The sequence below is a fragment of the Chamaea fasciata genome, unplaced genomic scaffold, assembly GCF_029207755.1.
Source record: "Chamaea fasciata isolate MVZ Bird 193981 ecotype frontalis unplaced genomic scaffold, bChaFas1.0.hap1 SCAF_18, whole genome shotgun sequence".
NCBI lineage: Eukaryota > Metazoa > Chordata > Aves > Passeriformes > Sylviidae > Chamaea > Chamaea fasciata.
The window spans coordinates 2,789,016-2,811,662 of NW_027094103.1; the positions used below are offsets into that span (position 1 = coordinate 2,789,016).

Here is a 22,647-nt window from a genome sequence, read left to right on the forward strand (position 1 = left end):
AGGAAAGTGATCAACCCTCTCCACCACCAAATACGTATTGTCCTACAACTTACCAAACGTTTCATTTTAACTTGCATGCTCAGAGATGTGATACAGAATGTCGAGAGCATTCGCTCCCCAGTGTGTTACATTAGAACAACGCCTAACTATTGATGGAAAGCCAAAAACACACAGAGGGGGACAGATTTCTTCATGGAGAATGGACTCCAGTTCCACCACAATGGGAAATTCAGAAAGTTCTGAATCCCCTGACCTATGTAAATAGAAACAATCATACCTTAAGTGTCAAATAATAACTCAAAAGGTGAAATAACATTGTTAAAAATTAAAAGAACAGGCTTTTATAGTATGAAATTAACTTTGTCAGGTGGCTTTTTTTAATGGCTTTTGATCCATTACCAGTGGGTTTGCTCAGCACAAATGCATCCACAATCCAGGAACATGTTTTACTTATTAAAGACAAGAAACAGCACAACATTAGTACTTCATTTGGGAAATGGATTGTTACAATTGCCCTTTACCTTTGCTTCAGACTGACTCCAAAGCTTACTTCAATTTCTCACCTGCAAATTCCACAAGGAAGCTGAAACTGTGACTGTTGCCATGATCACTGGGGGATTTCAACTGATATAGAAGTTGTGGTTTAGCCTACCTATAATTAGAGATAATGAAGTTTTTTCAACACTGTTTTCCAAAATATTAAGGCTTCTTCAAAGTCAATTAAGTTGCTGATAGAATGGATTTACAGGTATGGGCCAGGTAGAATTTACAAATTTATATTTATTTTCTATAGTTGGCTTCCTTTGTGCTTTCCTAAGCAACTCATCATTTGCCACATGATCCAAGATTTGTTTTAGGTGATAAAATATTAATGTGGAGTTCTTTGCAGGGGAGGTTTCAGGGGTGCTAAAAACACCCTTAAAACCAACCAACCAAGCATAAAAACACAAACACAAACAAAAAAGACAGCAAAAAACCCAACAAAACACCAACCAAAAAACACCCAGGCTCAAAGCATTCATCATTTAATAAACAGATTCAAGCTATTGTCCCATGATAGCTGATGACTGGCAGAGTATTGCATTTGTATGTGAAGTTTTTGGAGCTCCAGATGATATAGAACAGTAATAACATCATGCAATGTGCTGAATCCCTAGGAAAAAACTGTCCCATTTGATTTTCCAGGCAACATGATTGTGTTCTTGAAGAGATTGCATCTCTGTGACTTTGTACAATAACTGAGCTCAGCAACACAAGAAACCCTTAGGAGATATATTTCTTGGTGGGGGGAAAAAAAAAAAAAAAAAAAAAAAAAACCAACCAAAAATGGATCTTCTCTTAGATTTGTTCCCGAGTCATTTTGCAGTGTAAACACTGTCTCTCACTTGAGCACTGAAGCCCAGCTAACCTGATTTGCTGCAGCAGAGTGAACCATCTCCACTCAGGCTCAGAAAACAGAAAGGCCGTGGCCATGTTGCCCACCCAGCACAGCACAGTGTAAAGTCACCTCCCTTGTGAAACAGCCTCTGGAATTGTACAACTGGATAGAACACTATAAGGTTGAGATATTACACAGTTGGATAAAGAGCTCCTTTTGTACCCTCACAGACTCATTCTTTCCACCAAATGCTACATTTGTGTCCTTGCCAACAGGCACAGCACAATTGCCAAAGTGAAGACTGTCTGATAAAAAAAGACACTGAGTTCCTAGATCTCTATTCATCATATTCTAGGAAGCTGCTCTAACTTACATCAAAAGTAATAAAAAGCATATTCAAGCTATCTTTTCTCTACTTTTCCCATTTCTTATCAAAGTGGGGAAAATGGCAGAGAATCCGGAATATTTTCAGACTGATGCATTTCTTTATTAACAAATGCCTTTATTTCTCAGCAGCTTAAATCTGAGTACGGTTATAATTATTTTTAAACATACTGTTCTTTCTGCAATGATTGAATAAATATCTCAGGAAACTGTACCTTGTAACTGTTCACAGGTTTTCTTCTTTCTCTTCATTTAAAATAATTGCAGTATGAAATTTGGAGCATTATTTTTTTTAATGCCAGCAAGCCTAAAATGCTGGATATGAATCCTAGAAACATGGAATTCTAAGCTAGATACAACAGCATATTAGAGTTCAGAGAGCTATTGGAAAAATTAGAGGGAAATAATATGTTTTCCATATTATGCACGTGTGTGACCATTCTTTCTTATTCAAGAGAACAGAAAAGAATAGCATTCTTATCTGACAATATTTTCAAAATATTAGACATCTTCATTAAAACAACCAAGTTCCTACCTGGACTTCTTTTAGGCTTGGAAATATTTAATACTGGGCTCTGATTCTCAAGTGGAAAATGAAAAGTAATAGCCATTTTTCCTGGATGGAGAAACCACAGTGGAAACTATGCAGTCTGCATTTGTGTACTTCCAAGCCTGATACTTAAAAAGATTTTGTTTCAAATAGTTCTAAAATACTTGGAATGCATAAAAGCAAATCAGAGTTGTTTTACATGATGATTTTAAAAGGCAAAAGCATATTGATAGCACCCTTCATTCTGAACTGCCACTTGTTTCCTGCTCCCACAAGAATGCCACTTCACTAGCTAAGATTTCTAGAGAATTATCAAAAAACAACACACTAAAGTGACATCATTTTTGACTACAAGCCTTTCTGGCAGGCAGGTGAGCCCTTGGCACTGGCAATGTCTTCTTGCATTATGACAAGGATGCTGTTTCATCTACACAGAGAAAGGTTTACATAACAATTGTACCACCCTGCAAGGGAAGCCTGCAGCAGCAAGGGAACTCTCAGCAAGAAAGTTTGGGTAAGTTTTTCCTCCCTCATTTCTAAAATTAAAGCTCTCTAGTTCTGGTTTGAGAGCATTGTTGCAAAGAAGTGTGGCACTTGCAGAAACAGTTGACAGTTAGCAGCAACTCAGGCTGACTTGACTGTTGTCTTCTGGAACTTCCATAATGTTCTTCTCTAGTTCTGTGGAAACAAAAAAAAGTTATAAAATCAACTTACAAGAAATTATTCCATCTGGTATTACGGGTAACAAAAGCTGGATGCAGGCCCAGTCACTCCTGCAGGCTAAAACCTGGGCAGACAATGATATGAATATGCTTGCAGGTGTTTGAAACTGGCTCTAATGCTCAAAAAACCTCCCCAATCCTTAGGACTATAAACAAGGAAAATGCAGACAAAAAGCAAAATTCCACATACTGATGAGATTTCCTGCCCCAATTTGGGCCGTGTGCCCAGGAGTGTTCTCCAGCTCCTTTATCATGGACTGCTCAAAGGCCAAGGCAGCAACGCGGGAAAAGAATTCTTTGACATTTTCTCCTAGGAAACAAGACAGAAATGATGTGTTTTTCTAAAGGCACATCAACAGATGATCAAGCATAACAAGCACATCTGTGAACAGCTGACTGCTCAATATTGGGACAGAACAGGCCTCTTCAACAATCTGTCTCCTATTCTGATCACTGCAGAAATAATTTCTAATTTTCTTACTCTGGAATGCTGTACCCTGTGCTGCACCTTTATTTTTAGCCAGCAACAGAGGGAATTAATTTTGTGGTGTAATCTTTTTCCATTGCAAAGGTTGAGTAGTAGTGCACATGTGTATTTATGTAACTAACTATGAATTAAACATGCTCAGATACTGCAAAGCAGCTTGATTACTTCTTTCTGCAAACACGACAGTGAAAGCACACATACAAACCCTCAAATAAAATCAGCCACTAATAAACCTGAAGTTTCTAATAGCAACAAAATGCAAGAACAACAACAACAACAACAAAAAACCTGGCAATGGGGGGGATAATAAATTCTTCCCACTCCAACATCAGCCCTCGTGGTGATGCTATTTTTACATCCTTTGCAGTGATTTACCTGTTTTGGCTGAAACCGACCAGTATTCTGCCTGCATCTCCTTGGCAAAGCGGATGGCTTCCAGCTCTGTCCTTTCACACACAGCACCTGACTGGGCAAACAACGTGGGACAGCTTGAACTGAAGTGTGTCTGGGCTGGAAGCACCACAGAGGCACTGCCACAGCACCTACACTGTGATGCTTCCAGTTTCCTCAATGGCCTTTCTGACCTTGCCTGGACTTGGGCAATCAGACACTACTGCAAGAATGTTCAAGTATTTAGTACTGGCTTTAAATGGAAGTCTCCACTCAGCTCCCACAGCACTGAAACGAGAGTTAACAAGGGACCCTTGTATCTAACACACTCCCTGGTAAAGAACTATCAAGTCAGCAGCCCTGCTAATGGTCTTTAAAACCTTGTCACCTCATCTTTCTCAGCAGAAGAGTTGTGGGACCAACTAGTAAGAGAAGAAACAAGTTTGTTTTCAAAACTTCAAAAATCTTTTTTCTACAGAAAGACAAACACAGAACTGAGAATTGTACAGAGAGACTGCATTCACCCTGGTCTTTTGAAAATTATGTGATATTCAATTAAGTAAGAACCTTTCCCTGCTCCTGAATAATGGACACACTATCCCTTAAAAACCAATTTCCCTCTAATTTTTCCAATAGCTCTCTGAACTCTAATTCTCAGTTGTGAGTATCTAGCTTAGAATTCCCTATTTAAAGGATTTATATCCAGCATGTCAGGCTTGCTGGCATAACAAGAAACCATATAATGCTCTAAATTTCATACAGCAGTTATTTTAAACGGAGAGAAAGAAGAAAACCTATGTACAATTACAGAACAACAACAAAACCTTCAAGATCACGATGTATGTTTGTATATGCTTGAAAAATGTCATGCAAGAAATATTTCACTAACTACCCATTTTTTCAGAAAGCCTCTTCTCAAATTGGTTTCAAGTGTGCTGTTCAATTTACCTTTTAGATTTTCTGCTCAAGGTCTTTATCTCAATGACATTGTGCACAACTTTGCAAGGGAAATCACTTGAGGAACTAGGGAAAATCTGATTTCCTTATCTGCACTCAATTTACTCACCACTAAATCTTTTTTTGTTCCAACCAGAAAGATGAAGCTGGAATGTGGCTCATTCTCCCTCAATGCATCTTCTAGCCACTGTCTAAAATACAAAAAAGAAATGACAGAATCAGTCAGAGGGAACAAGGAGTACAGGAGAAGATGACAGATAATAGGGTCACAAGAAAAGTGAGTGGAAGAACTTAGGCGAGAGTATCAAAAGACTTTTTTTCTAGACAGAGAGAGCAGTAGCTATCCCAACTCCTTTTAATACATGTCGCCCACTAAGGAAAAATCATAGCCATGGCAGAGTACAAATTCAACAATCATTTTAGCACCCAGAGAGGATACTTCTCAGTATAGGGGAGAGGGTAAAGTTTAGTGCAAGATAAGGAATAAGAAAAGAAAGCAAGAAGCAACTGAAAAGGTATGAACCACATAGCAGGTTAGATAGAAATGGGAATAAAGAGTGAAATAATCTATTCAGCATTATAAAACAGCTCCCTATCAAGGCTGTATGATTCTTGTCTCACAAGCTTTTATATTCTTGTTACTCTGGCAATCAAGTTTCTCTTGAGTCATCCAACACAAGTCAAGGAGGGAAGGCAGTGTGTACGTGTGTGGGAAATCAGGTTCACAGGCTTCAATTACTTTCAGCCAAGCAGAGACACTAATATATATATTATTTTACAAAGTCCTATGTAAATGAGCTAAGCACCATAGTACACATTCAAATAAGACAGAGTACAGGTTGTAGAGAAGTCTGTACCTGCATTACAGTCACAACAGCACGTTAGAAATACATATGCTCTGAGCTGAGCCAGCAGTGTGGATTACAGATCCACACAGGGTTTTGCAGCCTGCACTAAAGCAGAATGAGTTTACTCATAACAATTAACGTGTTCTTGTTACCAAATCATTACAAGGATCTGAACTAGTGAGTTTAGCTGTATCTACACATACTGGGAGTTTATAATTTTGTCTCCTCTTTCTGACAGCTTATCTCTCATCAGAATCACAGAAACTAGAGAAGGAAAATTTGGGGATAACAGTGCCCCTGAAAAACGAAAGGCTCATGAGACATTATGCATGAGATGCATCTCATCAATTTTATCATTTACATCAGATTCCAGCCTGGTACTCTAATTAGAGCAAGTGAAGTGGAAAAAAAAAAAACAAAACAACTTTTGGGGTGCACTTCATCTCTTCCTGCATGTCTAGCTTTGGAAAGATCAAGCTTTTACTGAAGTGCCTCTCTCTGCACTGACTTTAAAGGAAATCAAGTGTAAGCAGTTCAGATTTATGCTCTGCATTTTCTTCAGAAAAAATCCCTCCCTATGTAATCCAAACTAGTGACTGTCATTTTTAATTTCTTAGCTCAATAGAAAATACACTCATGATCCAGCAAGTTCTTAACACCTACATATGGAAGGCAATTAAACCTGCTGTAAAAACCTTTAAAAGATAAGCCAAAATGCAGAAACTTACTTGGTGTGATCCAAAGTTTGGATATCAGCCAAATCAAACACTGTTATTATAACTGCAATAAAAGACAAGAACCGAAAAAAAAAAGTAATTAAATTAGAAAGTGTATCAGAGGTCTCTCCAACCCATCTTGTTAAACAGAGAATGTTTATGTATAAGGTGTAAGAACAGATTTAACACATAGGAGGTGGAAGACTATCCATTTCCATTTGCTCATTCCTTTTCTTTTTCTAGCACCCAATAAGACCTAAGTCCTTAGTCTCCAACATTATATCTGTAGTCTGCAGTCTACAGTGCTATCAACCCTTTCATTTGGACATTCCCACAGGACTGTCTCTTACCAAAGGGAAAGCCAGAAATATCCACTTCCAACTCCAGCATTAATCTCACCCAACTTCAAATTCTTTTCCCCGTAGTCACAAGTGCCACTTTCTATCACTGCATCATCAGAACACTCAGAGCTTGCAGTTGTGACAACACATCAAGTCATGAACTTCTTCATCCCTTCTTCCCTGCAATAATGGACAATCCATTCCACCTCACTGTGTCTAGAGGTACCTTCCCAAGGAGCAAATATGGATATATGTTGCTGTACAAAATCCAACGTCCTGACAAAAGCAGGATCAAATTAATATTGTTCTCACCCTCTGCTCCTCGGTAGTAAGCAGATGCAATGCACTTGAACTTCTCCTGACCTGCTGTGTCCCATCTGTGCAACCAGGGGAAAAAAGAAATTTCAGGTTAATGAAACCCAGGGTAACCTGAGTAAACATGTTAATGAAGCAGCAGACTGGTACAAAGCAGAGAAGAATGTGATACCAGAGAAGTGTCACCATCTGGAACATGTTATTCATTAACTACTGATAGAAATACAGTAAAGCTCTTTTAGTCAATGAAGACATAAGAATACCATTTTTACCTTTTCTTAAAAAAAAACCTAATAATTTTGGAGACAATTCAAATATCTGTATTCTGCATGGCAATATCCTTTCCTTAAAACATTTTTTTTCTTTCACCTATATAATTTACATGTATTTCTAGGGAAATCTAGTTTTGTAAATTTTCTCTGCTAATATTAGCTAAGTCATGTATTAGCCCATGTTAGAATCTTGCAACTGCTAGATAAGATATCTGTCCCTCCGCTACAAATTACAGACCTGCAGCTCAGTCTACCAGGTACTAATGACACCATTAAATAAAATCAAGAATGTCCTTTTTATTAATGAACACGACATGCAGCACCTTCAGCTACTTCCAGCACTATAGAGGTTTGGGTTTTGTTGTAGCCTTGTACTGCCAGTCATGGATACTTGCAAATATATCTTGTATGGAAATCTCTCAGCAAGAGGGGGCACTAGTGCTTATCATATGGAAATGTTCTACCCAGCTTCTGAAGACTTTGCAGATAATGCAACCTGACCTTATTGCTTCAGTTTGCAAAACGCTGATGCATGAATCTAGATTTTTAGAGGGACTCAGGTTCCAAAAGGATAGAATCTGGCAGAACTTCCCAAACACAATTGCAGTGAAATCAGTGGGAAATTGATTTTTAAGTATTTTTTTTCAGTAAATACCACAAGCCATCTATGTCAGTGAGCTCATCGGAAAAAAGTTTTCCTAAGTAAAAAAAGTTTTTAAGATTCATGTACTAGAATATGAAAAGCATCATATTTCATGCAAAGCATCTTATATCTGCTCTAGGTCACTACAGATGATTCCATGATGCCCTCCACAGAACAATGTTGCTGGCCACCAGAAACACAAAGGGACACCACTCCACAGACCCAAAGCGGGTGGAAGAGGGGCAGGATTCCCACTAGTCTGACAAACAAAGTTGAAAATCAAAGATGTTATAATAAAATCTTCTAATATTCTAATAAAACCACTCCAGCCTTTCTATGGTTTAGGGATAATTAATTAGTTGCTAATTAAGAGATGTGAAATCACTGGACACCTCAACATTAATTTCAATGACTACAGGAATAAAACCCCCAGTAAAGCCAAGTTCAGTGTTCAGTGTGTCTACTAAACTGAAATCACAGACTGAGGTTACACTAGCACTGGACATAGCTGTGGCAAAAGCTTTCCCTTCTCTTTCATGAGCATTGAGTAAAAAAGACAGAACTCCACTGAAATAGTGCAAGACATCCAAGATGAATTTTCATTGACAAGTTTGTAATGCTTTTTAGAGATGAGAAATCCAAGAGTAAAATTTCTACTAAAACTGGAAGACCAGAGACAGAATCTTTTCTTCAGATCACATTTTTCTTTGTGCAATTGTATTATAGTTTTAAAATCTTTATTCCACTACAGCCTGCAGCAATTCAAGCTCGGCTGAGACTGTACTCTCTGCAATGCTTAACCATGCTCTTTCAACTCACATCTGGAGGTTATATGGCATTCCAATTATCTCAAAACGTTCAATCTCAAAATCTACTCCAATGGTCGCCTTGTAGTCTCGGTCAAAATTATCTTTACAAAATCTGCAATTAAAAAAAAGGGGCATGATTTTTACAAATAATTGCAAAACTAACACTGTCTAGGTAAATTATGAAGAAATGAAAAAACTAACTGTGGATTTGCTATATGATGTAGAAGCAGACATAAGAACATCAAGACACTAATTAAAAGAAAAGGAGATACTGTGTAACAAAGTAGAAAGCATATATATCTTGTAAGCTCTCAGGACAGAATGAAACTCGGAATAAAACATCTTTGGGCTCTCAAGGGAGGTACAGTATCTTTCAGTTTTAGTTACAAGGGAGTATATTTTCAGTCTTTTATTAAAGACCCAAATGAAACCAAGACTCAGACACTGGAATTTTTTTCCACTTGTTTAGCCTTTAGGCTGGATTTCTTAAGAAAACACTGTATCGTATTTGACTGGATAAAAATATCTCAGAATGCAACATATACTGACTGAAGTGCTAGAGCACAATCTTTGTGTCAGTGTATCAAGACTGTCTCATATTCTTGGCTTCATTTTGTCTTCATTTAATAACAAAACCACGAAGTAAATACTGGTTCAGGTTGAAACCAGAATCATGAAGCACTGTTTTAAAGCCAGCGATGGAAATGTTATAACATTTCTTGGACAAACAGGAAAATCAAACCATCAGCTGAGGTATACTGTACCTGTTGATAAGACAGGTTTTCCCAACATACAGGTCTCCTACCACAACCACTTTGGATATTTTCAGCCTGTTATAAATATTTAAAAATATTACATAGCTTTAGTAGTAATTTCAACAGTCTCCTTCTAAATATTCTGATTTAATCTTTAAATTGCAAGTAAGGAGCACATGTACCTGTGACTTCAGTTTATCTCTGTACCACTGTGCTGCACAATCTGAGTCCTAAATTGTGATAAGGAAAGCCACCAAAAAACCAAAGCCTTCAGCAGCAGAAATAGTCCATTTCTTACTCTGCTTACTTTTTTCTAAATTTAAATTCAACGGAACAAATTTTATTCTATTAAAATTGCTCTGACTACAAGTATATTCATTTGGCATAATTTTACATAAGTTTACACATAAGGCCATAGGGTATCTGCATCCTTTGCATTCCAATTTATCCCAAGTTTCTCATTGACTTCAATACTACAAATAAAGTCCTAAGTGCAGGAATAAGAAATTGCTGATAATAAAAGAACCCACTGCAGAATGTGCCTCTGGGAAAAACAACCCACAGGGTTAGAGCAAATACATTTTTCTGACTATCTGGAATAATATTAATCTGGACCTGGCTTCATGCAAATAATCCTCTTTGCTCTAGGTCCTCCCACAGGATACAGCAGATGGGCTTTAGATGACTCAGCCTGCATTCTTAAAATTGAAACTGTCTCTTTTAGGAGATCCAGGTGGATAAGTGAATTTAAGTTTATTTGCTGACCTAAACTTGGATTGACATCTCCTATGCACATGCTACAAAAATGGCTTAAGAGGTTTAATGTTCTTTTCTATCAAGGAATGGCTTTTTAACAAAGGATAGTAAATCCTCTGTTGAATACTATTTCTGGTTACATCAACTTCCATGTGATGTTGATTCCAAGTTATTTATTCTAAATAGCTAAAATTTGACTGGTAAACTGCATGACTAATATTTCCAAAAAAAGAAAAAGAAAGTTTTGTGTGCCAGTCAACATTAACTGGGTGACCACAGGCCCCTGAGCTCCTGATTACTGTTACTGAGAAAATACTAAATAAAATACTTAAAGGAAAAGCCAAAGTCTAAGTGATGGTTTAGAGCTGCGTGTTCCATTGATTCGTACTGGGGGAAAAACCATCCCAGATCAGACCATTTAACACACTGATGGACCATCAGGAGAGCATTAAACACAGCCATTAGCTACTGAATTTATCAGACTAGCTTTCCAAAAGACAAAGAAATATTTTATTAGTTGGGATAATGGAAACGGAAAATAATGGCTATTTCTGCCAAGCTTTACGAGCACTGTACAAAACACTCTGGCTGCTCTTCCTACCCCCATTCCACTAAAAAAATTACCTAAAATGACCAAATAATAATCATATCTAGAAAGAAGTGACAGAAAAGTAGTTTAATTCTATTCAGAAAGACAAAACATACAGCTTTTTAGTTATACTCTGTTACCAGCATAAATTATGCAAAGAATTCGTTTAGTATAGAAATTTTAAAAAATACTACTAATAAAAATCCCAAACAAATACATCTTGGAAATGGAAGGAAAAAAAATCCTCAATTCAATAAAGCACATCTCACTTGGAAAATTGTCCAGACACTTGTAACAAATTTACACGAAACTAAGATAGTGACTGAGTTTCTAAAAAAGGAATAAAGTCACTGATGTCTCTCAGGGTGACATATTTTGGCTTAAATTTTTTTTTTAGCAAGACTCCCTAGTGAAATGAATAAAAAGTCGCATTTAAAGATGGTTATCATGACAAGTCTCATGTCAGCAACTCTAGAGCTGGAGGAATAGTGAGCTAATTGTCAGTATTCATAGGAGCTCCACTTTATGGAGGATCCTTCCCACTGAAACCAGAAGCATTTATCACTAAAATGTACAGCTATTTATTGTAACTGAATAGTGATGATTTCAACACAGTTTAGCTTTCTTGCCTTGCTTCAATAATTAAATCAGGAATAGCAATAGTTCTTGAGAAGAGATAATGAGGGGAAAAAAAAAAACAACTTCAAGATTAACAGTAGAGCATAAACCAGCTCGTTTTGATTTTTAAATGTTATATATTTACCAGAACTTTGCTCATTTGAAGGAACCATTTATGAGAACTTCTCAGCATGTATACTTCAAAAAGTAAAAAAAAAAAAAACCAAGACAAAAAACAGATTCCTAGATGTGTCAAGAAACTTAGAACTGCTGCCTTTACATCCCTCCAAAGCCTTTATTAACTGCTCCTTTGGAACACCTACAGAGAACACAGCAAGGCTGGATCTGTTAGATCTTTTGAACTGAGTGTTTACTTAAAGGGTGCTAAAAGCCTTTTTGTTCCTAAACTACGACACCATTTTATCAGTGCTACCTATCCCAGCAGAAGAAAAGGCACTTGATTCACAACAGGTCAGAGAACTGCCCCGTGCAGGGACTTAGCTGCCTTGAAACGTACTGGAGTGAAAAACATGAGGAATGAGGGGGGGAAAGCCAATGAACAAAGGAGGCTATAAGGGGCTTAAAATACTTTGTTCCTTGCATACCTGGGTTATTACAAACTTACCCAGCTGTTCCAGTGCTCTGCTGACACGCAGTCCTGACCTGTGCATGGAAGTGTTCTTTAAACTGCAGACAGGCCTCAGGTGTGTACCACTGAAAAGAGAGAACAGCTGCTGGGACAAACTGGGTGATGGCTACTTGGCAAGAAGTCAGACTGGGAAGGGAAAACAGATAAAATGCTCGTTCACAGGATTTGTCAAGAACAGGGCTATCCTGGCATAAAAAAAAGGGGTAGGCTGGGTTAGAAGGCAGTAAGGTTTCCCCAGAGCTGTGTTTGTAAAAGCTCCTTGGGACAACACCGTCCTTGGAGCACCTCTCTGAGTGTCAGTGTCCAGCACTGCCTAAGCACCCGTGGCCAAATCCATCTGCTCATCATTCTGTGCAACACGAAGTGCCTTCAATTATCCCAATAATCTAAGACACACAAGACAAACAGGGATGGGAGCATACCACCAGCAAATCATTATTACTCAGAAGTTTTTTCAATCTTTCATAAGTGTGAAGCACTGTTTTTATGACTAGCTCTTTAACTGGGAATTAATTAAAAATGAGGAACACATATTTTACCTTGCATTTGCTTAAAATACCTGTGGTATTTTTCATAAAACTAAAAGCAAAAGAAATGGCTGAGATCAAGAATGAAAAAAAAAAGTGAACTCCCTTAAAAGGATCTTTTGAACAAGTGAAAAAAACATGTGGTAATTCCTTGCCTTTCCCTGTCCCTAACCGTTCTATTATACTTTAAATACAAAAATCTTTGGGGACATCAAAGGTATTCTGTCTGTGTTTCTACAGTGCCTACTACATTTGATCTACTGTACGACTAAGGTTCTTGTACAAACAGAAAATTAAAACTGCCTCAAATTCTTTAACCAAAGCCTCCTAATTAGATTTTTTGGCAAATTAATGTCAGCTATGGTTCCTCTTTGCCCTCAGTGTTGAAGCTCTTTAAGCATGTAATTATTATTGTTTTGCTGAAAAAACAAGACAAATATTTTAAGATAACACCTCTGTAACAAGAGTCACTTTTTGTAAAGGTTAGAAGGAAGAATGAGGATTATTGTTAAAGAGATCAGCATTAAATGGGACTATGAGGTCACATTAAACTTTGAAAGAATCTTAAATAATTTGTAATTTTACCTGAAGAAAACAAGTGTACATTAAATTAAAATACCATATTAGCACAGTGGAAAGACAGATCAGTGTGGCAGGGGCTACACACAGTGACCAAAGGGATAAAAAATTCTTACCTTGGGAAACTGGGAGATTATTCTTTCTCTGCTCACTGGGGGAACCAAATGCATTAGGCTGGACTTCATCCTCCAAGCTCAATTCTACAAGACTGAAAATATGTTAAGAGAAACAGAGTAGTCAGGAATTACCTCAATACAGGGACAACATGAGAAAAACTAACCAAGTTCTTGCAGACTTGTCATCTCTTTTTTTCCTTTTTTTTCTTTTCGGTACAACTGGCAGTTCTTCAACTCCATTTGCATGGAAGGAAAGCTGTTTCCCGTGTAAAAAGGACCACCTCAGTGTGCACAGTTGTAGTAGCAAACAGTGGCCTTCTGAAACTACAAGGCACCAACTCTAATTCCCTGGGAGGGAAGAGAATTACCCACTTAATCCAACCTAAGTGCTTGCAGTTTAGCCCTCAAAGGATTCTGCAGTGTTTAACTTTAAAATCTTGCTCATCATTGTTTCAAATGCCTCTGCACTAAGCTCATTAATTAATGTTAGGGGATCCCAGATTTCATGTGGTCAGAAGAAGAAGGGAGGAAAGACGAAGCCGCCACATTCCTTGGCACAACATCAAACTTTCATCCAAGATCAGTTCAGAAAGAATGAAATCTGTCTGACATGGAAAAAGAATAATGTTCACATGAAAATCACAAATGCATTCAGATGTCTCACCTGAGATATATCAATTTGGTTATGTAAGGAAACCTCGTGGGTTTCTGGGGGAGGGGACCCTGATTAGGGTACCGATTTCTTACTGCCGTTCAAAAGAACATTTCTAATGGAAGCGTTTTCATCATGTAGCAAAGTGTAAGGAAGGACTCACCGAGCAGCAGCTGATGCAGCAGGATTCAAGCAGCTCTGCCCCTGCTTCGTGGCCATAGCAACAGGTTTGCAACAATTCCCTTCCTCCCCTTCTTCCACAGACCGGGAAGGCGGAGCTGGAGTAATTTAACTATACATAGAGCCGTAGTTTTCAAACAACAAACTCGTTTTAGTGGTCATACAGATTCCTTTGTTCAGAAACTGCTCCTCAGCAGGACCCAATGGTCCCTAATCCTGTTTAAGGAAACAGTTCCATTTTCTTCAAAGATCGTTGCATATAGGGATACAAACAGCAGGATTAACCTAGTTGACAAGGAACTAATGGAGTGGGGAACTGGTACAGTGCTAATATTAAGCATAGCAGCAATTATAAAGGAACTCCCAAGGGATTTTTTCAGCAGTTCAACTTGATTTCATCGCAGCTTTAAAGTCAGAATGCGCATGCCACTAATGAGACATCCTGAATTATATAAATGTCTTTCTACTCATTAATAATCTTGCTTTCTAATGTACAAAACACCAAAGAAAAGGAATAAGAAATTACACAGCTTTTTTGCATTACCTCAGTATTGTCAATTAACTCATTAATTCAGACTGTATTTAGTAAGCCAGAGTGCAACTTAGGATGTTAAAAGACTTTGTTGTGTCTTTTATTAGGATTTAAATTTTCAACTTTCAGGAGAAAACAAAGCTCTCCCATTCTAAGTCACATTTTGATAAAGCTGGAAGAGGCTTTGAACCAAGGGACAAGCCTCTCCCATTTCTGCAGCAGACTAAAAAGGTTAAAGGGCATATAAAAGCAGATTAGTAATTTTAAACAGTGTGCAAGCACAGAAGAAAAAACCCTACAGTTGTGTTTTACAAGCACACACAAAGAATAATGCTTAAGAAAATACTAGTCCACTACTTAGAATTAATGTTTTATTCTCTTCCAGAAGGAATTGCTTTTAAATCACTTAAGGTATGAATACAATCTCAACCTTACCAAGACAGCCACTTCCCCACAAAGAACCCAGGTTTGTAGCTGATAGGTTATTCACCAAAGGAGGTGTCATTACAGTATTTATCTATTCCCATATGGAGAGTCCTACTTAGGCTACTTGTGACCATACAGAAGTCGAGAGATCTAGACTCTTGTTATGGTGTGCTCCTGCCCTTCTGGCCAGATTGAATGATTTTACGGCAATATTCATGTCTTAATTAATGCCAGAGCTATTAGTATAATTCTGAAAACAAAAACTCCATGAGTTTCAAACGCTAACTTGCTTTCTGCATATTCTAGTAGTAGTTCAACACCTCCAAAGCATGGTAAACACCTGTCATGTGTACACAGACTGACTCACTGCTCCTCTCCCAGAGCTCTTTCACAAACTAAGCTACAAAAACCCCAGTTCAACAATCTCAGTGAATGCAAAGTACAGGAGTGACCAAGACAACCACAGATATATTTCAAAACTGAGAGGCCATCTTCACTTGCTGTATTTAATCTAAATCTCACACACACATAAGCACATCCCAACTTACCATGTCAACAAATAAGACACACCATTACAGGAAAAGAATTTAAGAAACAAAAAGCTGCTAAAAATACTAAGAATGATCCATATTTTCTCTCCTTAAAGAGCTGAAAGGGGATTCAGTCATCAGGGAGGGCTGGGAACACAGTGTCTCCATGGCATCACAACCCTCCTTATCTCAACACTGCAAGAACAGTAGTGCCAGCAGCTCCTGTGGATAGACAAAGGATGTGAGGAAGGCATTCAGAAGGCATACATAAAATAAGTTAATATCATCACCACTAACAACATCAGTCTTCCAAGCTGTGGTGAAGGACAAGACAGAACAACTCACACCAAAAGCAGAGGTAACACTCAGGGACAAGCCTTTGGTTTGGTCCCGCTCTTTCTATGCTGAGAAAAGTTCATGTTCTTCCTATGGAAATCAGGTGAACCTTTACAAGTACATAGTGCAAATCTAATCTATTTCAGGTAAATCACCTGTAAAGTAAATAACCAGCTCTAAAATGTTGCAGAAAAATGAATCCTTTCCAGAAAATACTTTTTAAAGTAGCAATTTTTCTTTTATGGATTTTGAAGATCAACAAACCAGAACCTATCCCTGTGATGCATTTTAATCCGGCTGATCAGAATTACTTTGGATTTGTAAAATCCTTTTTGAGAACTTTGATTACTACAATTGTTATTCACGTAATGAAAAACATCTCGACTTCACTATGCGCACTATCCGTTTACAGCACAAGCTGTTCAGAGTTTTTTCGTGATGCCAGATAACATCTGACAATCGAGAACCCGCTTTAATTGTGCCACAATATCGCAAAGATCCGTTCTTCCCGCGTTCCTTCCTCTGAACAGTTTTGTGAAACTAAGTAATAATGGAAACCCTTACTACACATTCTAGCTGTTCACAGCGACATTCTGGAGAAGATTAAGGAAGAAAACCTAGTCCAAAACTGCTGTGCCCCCTTCAGCCCTTGTACCCCAAGGCACTCGCCTGCCGGATTTCTGCCCCTTAACTCGACCACCATTTTGTTCGCTGTGAATTTTCCTCGATTTTGTTCAAGTAAAATTACTGTGAGAACAGGGGGCGAGGAGCGAGGCTCCACACTTCGGCAGAGGAGAACGGCCGCCCCCGCGGGCCCTCCCGGCCCCTCACGGGGCCCCCCAAGGCGGCCGCGCCTCAGCCCCCGCCCGCCCCGCCGCCAACTGCGCCGCTGCCGCCAGTGCCGCAGCGCGGGCGCCGTCAGACGCGGAGCTGCCGCCGGGGGCGCAGGGCCGCGGCCCGCGCTGGGCGCCGTCGGTCGCCATTCACGAAGAGGCGCGTACGCAAAGAGCGGGCGCCGTGGCAACCGGGGCACGCGCCCGCTGAGGGCCGGCCGGCGCTGAGGGCCGGGAGCCGGGGCCGCGGTAACGGCACACGGCGCCCTCGAGTGTTTCGTCTGTTTCGTTTGCTTTGAAGGGAGGAGTGGAGTTGTTTAGAGGCTGGTTTAACTTTTGGGGTTTTTGCAGTTAGCAGTTTTCAATATTGGAGGTCGTTGGTGTTCAGTCGGCTGAGGCGATTTCCGTACTGAGGGAAGGGCGGGGGGGGCGTGGGGGGAAGAGCAGCCCTCCCGTATTCTGTCAGACGTTACCGAATTCTGAGGGCGGGTTTCAACCAGATCCCTTTAAAAAATGCATTTTTTTTTTCTTTGGGGAAAAAAAGGGTATTTCGTTTTCCTTTGCTTTGATTTTATTATTTTGAGCCCCCTCCGATTTTGGGCATTGGGCTGCTTCATTTGAACCTTTTAGAAAGGTTCTATCAATTTTAATATGCTTCCTTGAAATTTTAAACTTTCTCTCTCTCTTCTGTTTACAGTGTTCGGTGAGAATTAAACCTGATTAAGACAATTCAGCAGATGAACACACATTAGTGCTGATGATGCATGGCTCCAGCCTCTTTCACAGCTTCCTGACAGTGTATGTTTGCTAGAAGAGCTCCCTGGGGAACACGGAGCACTGTTTAAAGTCAGTAGGTGTCTTTATGGTACATTATCTGCCCAGTCACCAAGTCCAGCCATTTTTAGAGTATTTTTAGGGATAGGGAGAATCTTTCTCAGGAAGATTTGGGATGGCACGACCTCGTATCTCAGCATACCTGCCCCCTGACATTGACCCCACCAAAGCTGCCCTGGCCTTTGGGAGGAGGGCCCTTCCTAAGCTGAATGAGGAGCTGCAGTCTCCCGAGCTGCTGACGCAGCAGCGGGCGCTGATGGCTCTCTGCGATCTGGTCCACGATCCAGAAAAAGTCTACCAGGCAATAGCATTAGGTAAGTGATGTGTTCTCACTAGCTCTGACACAGGCTGAGGGGGGAACCCCACTTTACTTTCTTCTGTTACTTTTTCCTTACAATATCTTTGATGACTCAAGATGCCCAGGAAAAATTTCCTGTTTGTTTTACCTTAGAAAGGTAAAGAGTATAATAATACCATATACATGACAGCTATTACAAGACTTATCATCACTTTAGGATTCATCAATGGCTCACCGTAAGTTTTGTCAACCCCTAAATACAAAAGTAGCGCAGAATCTTTCATTCCGTAGAATCTTAGAAGTGTTAAGGTGGGAAAAGACCTCTAAGATAATCCAGTTCAACTGTTAATTCTGCCCTGCCATGATCGCCACTAAACCATGTCCCCAGACTTTATTCTGATTTTAGCTTATTCCTAACATAGGCTGAATAAAAAAACCCCCACTTAATTAGCTCGAAGTTAGAATCCCATCACCATCATCAACCACTTGCCTGGAACTTAATGAGAAATTAGAAAAGAATATAACCAAATTTATCATACTCATCAGGACTACATCTGGCCACCACTTATTTCAAAAGCCTGGAAGAATCCTGAGTTTCAGTTTTGGGGGAAAAAAAAACCCCCTAACCTCAAACTTATTTTTGCAATTTTTTGCAGTCTGCGGTGTATCTACATAGCTCATTATGTAACAGAAAAAAAACTCATTTGCTACTGCTTTTTTCTCCATTTACTTCCTTTGTATTTTTTTCCTCTCATAAAAGGGACTAATCGTTCAAAATTTACTAAGTTAGCGTTTGATGAACAGTTTGATTGCCAAAGCAATGTGAGATTGTTTTTAGTTTGAGGTTGTTAGGTTTTTTGGCTTTAGGCAGTGCCCATATGTGCATGCCCAATCATTAATGGTTCACCACATTTATTTCTGTTCAAAAAAGACAAGTGAGTGTCAGTCCTGCAAAAACATGCTTTTCTAAAGACATCAGTAGCTCTACTGACTTATTTTTAGAGTTATGTCACTTTATATTTGCAGGATTAGGATTTAACTTGATAAGGAGTCAGGAGCTTGTTTGTAGCATGACATTTTTGGCAGTAGGCCTTGAAATTTGAAATTTTCTTCCTAACTTGAGATATGACAATGAGAATTTCACTGTCAGGACAAGCTGAAAATTCTGAGGCACTTCAAATTGTGAGATAAACGATGAATATTGCTATTTCTAATTAATGCTGGAGGTAAGAAACGTTAAAATGAGCATTTTACTCATTTGTCTCTGTGATGTCTCATAGGATTCCTGGATAGCCTGAAGTCTTTGCTGGAGCATCAAGACCAAACTGTCCGGCAAAAAGCAACAGAAGTTCTTTCTGTGATGGCTTCACATAGTATTGGCAGGTAGGTGCAATTCCAAGGTTTACTGAACCGTGTGGGAAGTGATGTTTCAGTGAGAAATAAGAGCAGGGTTCCTAAGTTTTGTCAGACAGATGCAGCATAAAGAAGAGCAGTTAAGATTAAATATCTCAAATATATACTAGTTTCATTATGTTGGGTTAAATCTGTCCTCCGTTGTTGTTTTTAGGGAAGGGCTAATACGAGGTGGAGTCATTTCTGCCCTTGCTGGGCTCCTGGATGATCCAGTCGATATCTGTCGGAAGAACACCCATCAGACTTTTGACATGCTGGCAAAATTACCTCAAGGTAGGAGGTTTTAAGCAGTTAAGCATTCAAGTAGACAACACAGAGGAAATCAGGTAAATGCACCTATGCTCCAGATTTAATTTGTTCCATTTCCCTTAAAACTCACATTTAAAAACAGTATCTTGTCTATTTTTGCTTATCTTAGTTTTCCTTAGTTAATTTTCTTAGGTCCTTTGCAAGTTAAGGCTCCCTGCTCAAGGTACAGATTCTGTGAACTGCATGCTTGAATTGCTATTTCAGAATCTTGCATCAAGGTTTCACTTTGTCTCTTCAGTTCAAGGTGCGGATCAGCTGTTCATCACAGTGCATTGGTTTCCTAAGTGTTCTAATCTGAACATTAGTCTTAAACTTCTCTTCCACTTAATCAAAATTATAATTTTAAAATGAAAATTTCAGTAGAAATTATCAGTCAAAAAGCCATAATGTTTAAATTCCCAGGAAAGCGTATTGTCTGAGAAGTTCAGTTTCATTACTGATGCTTAAAAAGAATCAAATGAATGCTCAGAGCCTTGATAACTGTACATGAATTCCAAAAAATCTAAAGATTTCTTTTACATGCAAGCAATCCTTTTTTAAGTCTTCAATAATTCCGTTCACATGAAGGATATTAGAATGTTGGGCTAAACAACTTTGCGAACATCAGTATGGAAAAGTCTGTAAAAGCAGCTCTAAGTAGTTACTCTTGGAAAAAGTGTTTTTTAAAATAATGTATTCTGTTTATCTAAATTAAAATACAATGTATCTATAAAGATATACATGCCTGTATTTAAGGGCTGAAAGATAAATACTGGAGCAGAATTGTGTCGGTGTAGAACGGACTCACATACAGAGGGCTACTTAAAAGAAAAACAAAAAGGTGCAAAACTTTCTGCTGTGAGACAATTCAGGGAAGTATCAGCGATAACCACAAATATTTCCAATAAGTAGTAAGAGTCACAAGGCCTGACATAATTCATTTGACACAGTACAGATACAAAAAGGTCTCTCCTTGGTAATTCAGCCCTTTTTGGCTAGCCGAGAAAGTGTCTGTCTTTATCTTTGCATTCACCGCTGCACCTCCCATCCAGATAATGAGATGGGATGTACCTTGGATCAGCTGGAGGAGGTCAGCGGCTATGGCAGCATCCACAGCTCCAGTTGTGCTGTTCTCTCGAGCTGAGGTAATTTGCAGGCCAATAAAGCAACGTGTTCTGTGCAAGACAGAAAGGAACAGAAGCTGTACGTGCCCTTGGCATGAAGTGTAGCTGTTTTAACTGGGAAGTGGTCAGTGACTCCAGCTAGCTCTGTGCCAGGCCACTTGGTCTTTTTCCAAACAGCAGTAATTTAGGAAAATGTGGTTATTTTGAGCAAATCCACTTACAGAGTATTTTTGATTCCTAAATTTAAGGGTATATACCAGTATCTTCCAGGAGCTCTTGGATTGTTAAAAAACAAAAGGTGGGAGAATGCACAAACACTGGGAGAACACTGAGGAGTAACACTTCCAGAAGGAACAACAACTTAGTGAAAGGAATTAATGGGCAGAAGAAAGACAAAAATAGATAGATAGATAGATAGATAGATAGATAGATAGATAGATAGATAGATAGATAGGTGGATGTGTTCAGGAGAGGATAGAAGAGGGAGAAGGGCCAGCAGGAGGGGAAAATTAAAACCATTAAAGAAATTAATGGCAAAACTTCCTCTCTCTGTAAAAACAATTAGTTGACATATATAATACTTGACAATGTTAGTGAAAGGGTGTTATGCAATGAAAAATGACCTTGGAAATAGCAACTGCAAAAATAGTTCTAGGAAAAAATATCTTTCATTATGATATGGTTAACACTGGAAAGGTCTAATAATTCTTACCCTTTACCTATCCTGTCATTTTTGGGTACCTAATTCTTTTAGGCAAAGATTGAGGTGGAATGGATAGGGCAATGAATTTTTAAGCTTGCCAGAACCTCTCTTTGGGAAGAGCCCAAGAGATAGTATTTCTCCTACACTGCTGACTCTTAGTGTCTCCACTCTTTCACCCTTGAAAAATCATAACCAATTGAGTATGTGGATAAGGACTCTTTAAGGATACCTTTTTCCCTTCAAAACTTGTTTTGCTGTATGGAGTGCAAATGCTGAAAGGACAGATGGCATTCTTACTGCAGCAGATGGGACATCTCTTCTGTAAATGTCATTGTTGCCCAGGTGAAGTGAAATCCCAGCTGTATTAATGCAGCTCTTTCAGGTGGCAGTGCACTGCATCACTGATAAACCTGAGAACTGAGAAAATAGATGCAAATTTAATTGCATGATTTATCCAGGTGGATGACTAAGAGTCAAGGGATTTAATTTCAGCATCTGTCTTCAGCCAACAGACTTTTTAGTTCTGACTTTGCTATGTCTCAGTTTTCTTATACAGTCAGAATTTTTTGTACAGAGAACTCTGTATAAAACATAATTTATTTTAACAACTTGAATTCTTCAGAGTAAACAGAGTAACCATGATTTACTCAGAATGCTAAAATCAAAATGGTCATAGGAATTAAATTATTAGAGAGTTAATAGCAAGAAATTGCTATTCAGATAACATGATTATGTGACTTGATTATTTAAACATAATTATTTACTTCTTTGTTCTTCCCCATGCCTCTGATTTTAAGTCAAGTAGGAGCACAGGTGGTGCTTCACTCTCTTTTCTCTTTTCCAAGATAGCTTTCACTCAATGAGGAATGAACTGGCTGCTTTCCTTTAGAAATCCCCTTGGGCCTTTGTTAAAATGTCCTAGGTTCTCCACTTCATCATCTCTAATACTTATGGTAGAAAGACCTTCTCAGTTGAATAAAGATTTGGTTTTTAATGTGAAGTGTCTGTTACCCTCCTGATAATTGACTACACTTCTGGTTTTATCCAGCTTTCTTACCTTGAAGCTATGCTGTAATGAATGCTGGTGTTTTCTTGTC

General features: G+C 38.8%; 2 protein-coding genes across 4 annotated transcripts in view; one reads left to right on the forward strand and one right to left on the reverse strand.

The window, feature by feature from the left end:
- Positions 1-368: 368 nt before the first annotated feature.
- Positions 369-14,359, reverse strand: RAB36 (RAB36, member RAS oncogene family). Of its 3 annotated transcripts, none has more exons than XM_066199567.1 (11): positions 14,217-14,354; positions 13,402-13,493; positions 12,156-12,244; positions 9,577-9,642; positions 8,823-8,924; positions 7,086-7,150; positions 6,445-6,496; positions 4,978-5,059; positions 3,897-3,987; positions 3,225-3,344; positions 369-2,990 (listed from the first exon to the last, which is right to left on the reverse strand). In XM_066199567.1, the coding sequence occupies exons 2-11, from the start codon at positions 13,468-13,470 to the stop codon at positions 2,926-2,928; spliced, it is 801 nt and encodes a 266-aa protein (XP_066055664.1). In that variant the 5' UTR covers positions 13,471-13,493; positions 14,217-14,354; the 3' UTR covers positions 369-2,925. The 3 variants fall into 3 exon arrangements, with proteins under 3 accessions (XP_066055664.1, XP_066055665.1, XP_066055666.1); XM_066199568.1 differs by lacking the exon at positions 14,217-14,354 and adding an exon at positions 13,566-13,833; XM_066199569.1 differs by lacking the exon at positions 9,577-9,642 and having other exon boundaries at positions 14,217-14,359.
- Positions 12,016-22,647, forward strand: part of RSPH14 (radial spoke head 14 homolog) — a 76,951-nt gene continuing 66,319 nt past the window's right edge. The window contains exons 1-4 of the mRNA XM_066199570.1: positions 12,016-12,026; positions 17,839-18,038; positions 19,303-19,405; positions 19,590-19,708. Of these exons, the coding sequence (XP_066055667.1) occupies positions 17,840-18,038; positions 19,303-19,405; positions 19,590-19,708 (421 nt within the window). The 5' untranslated portion in view covers positions 12,016-12,026; position 17,839. The remainder of the gene's footprint in view (positions 12,027-17,838; positions 18,039-19,302; positions 19,406-19,589; positions 19,709-22,647) is intronic.

What these genes read in the sequence shown, in the direction of transcription:
- RAB36 (XM_066199567.1), bottom strand. Translation starts at nt 13,470, where the DNA reads ATGAAGTCCAGCCTAATGCATTTGGTTCCCCCAGTGAGCAGAGAAAGA. An exon ending in GAACAAAAAAAGATTTAGTG is followed by an intron (nt 3,988 to 4,977) that starts GTGAGTAAATTG and finishes TTGTTTGCCCAG; the next exon opens with TCAGGTGCTGTGTGTGAAAG. An exon ending in TGGGGCAGGAAATCTCATCA is followed by an intron (nt 2,991 to 3,224) that starts GTATGTGGAATT and finishes TTGTTTCCACAG; the next exon opens with AACTAGAGAAGAACATTATG.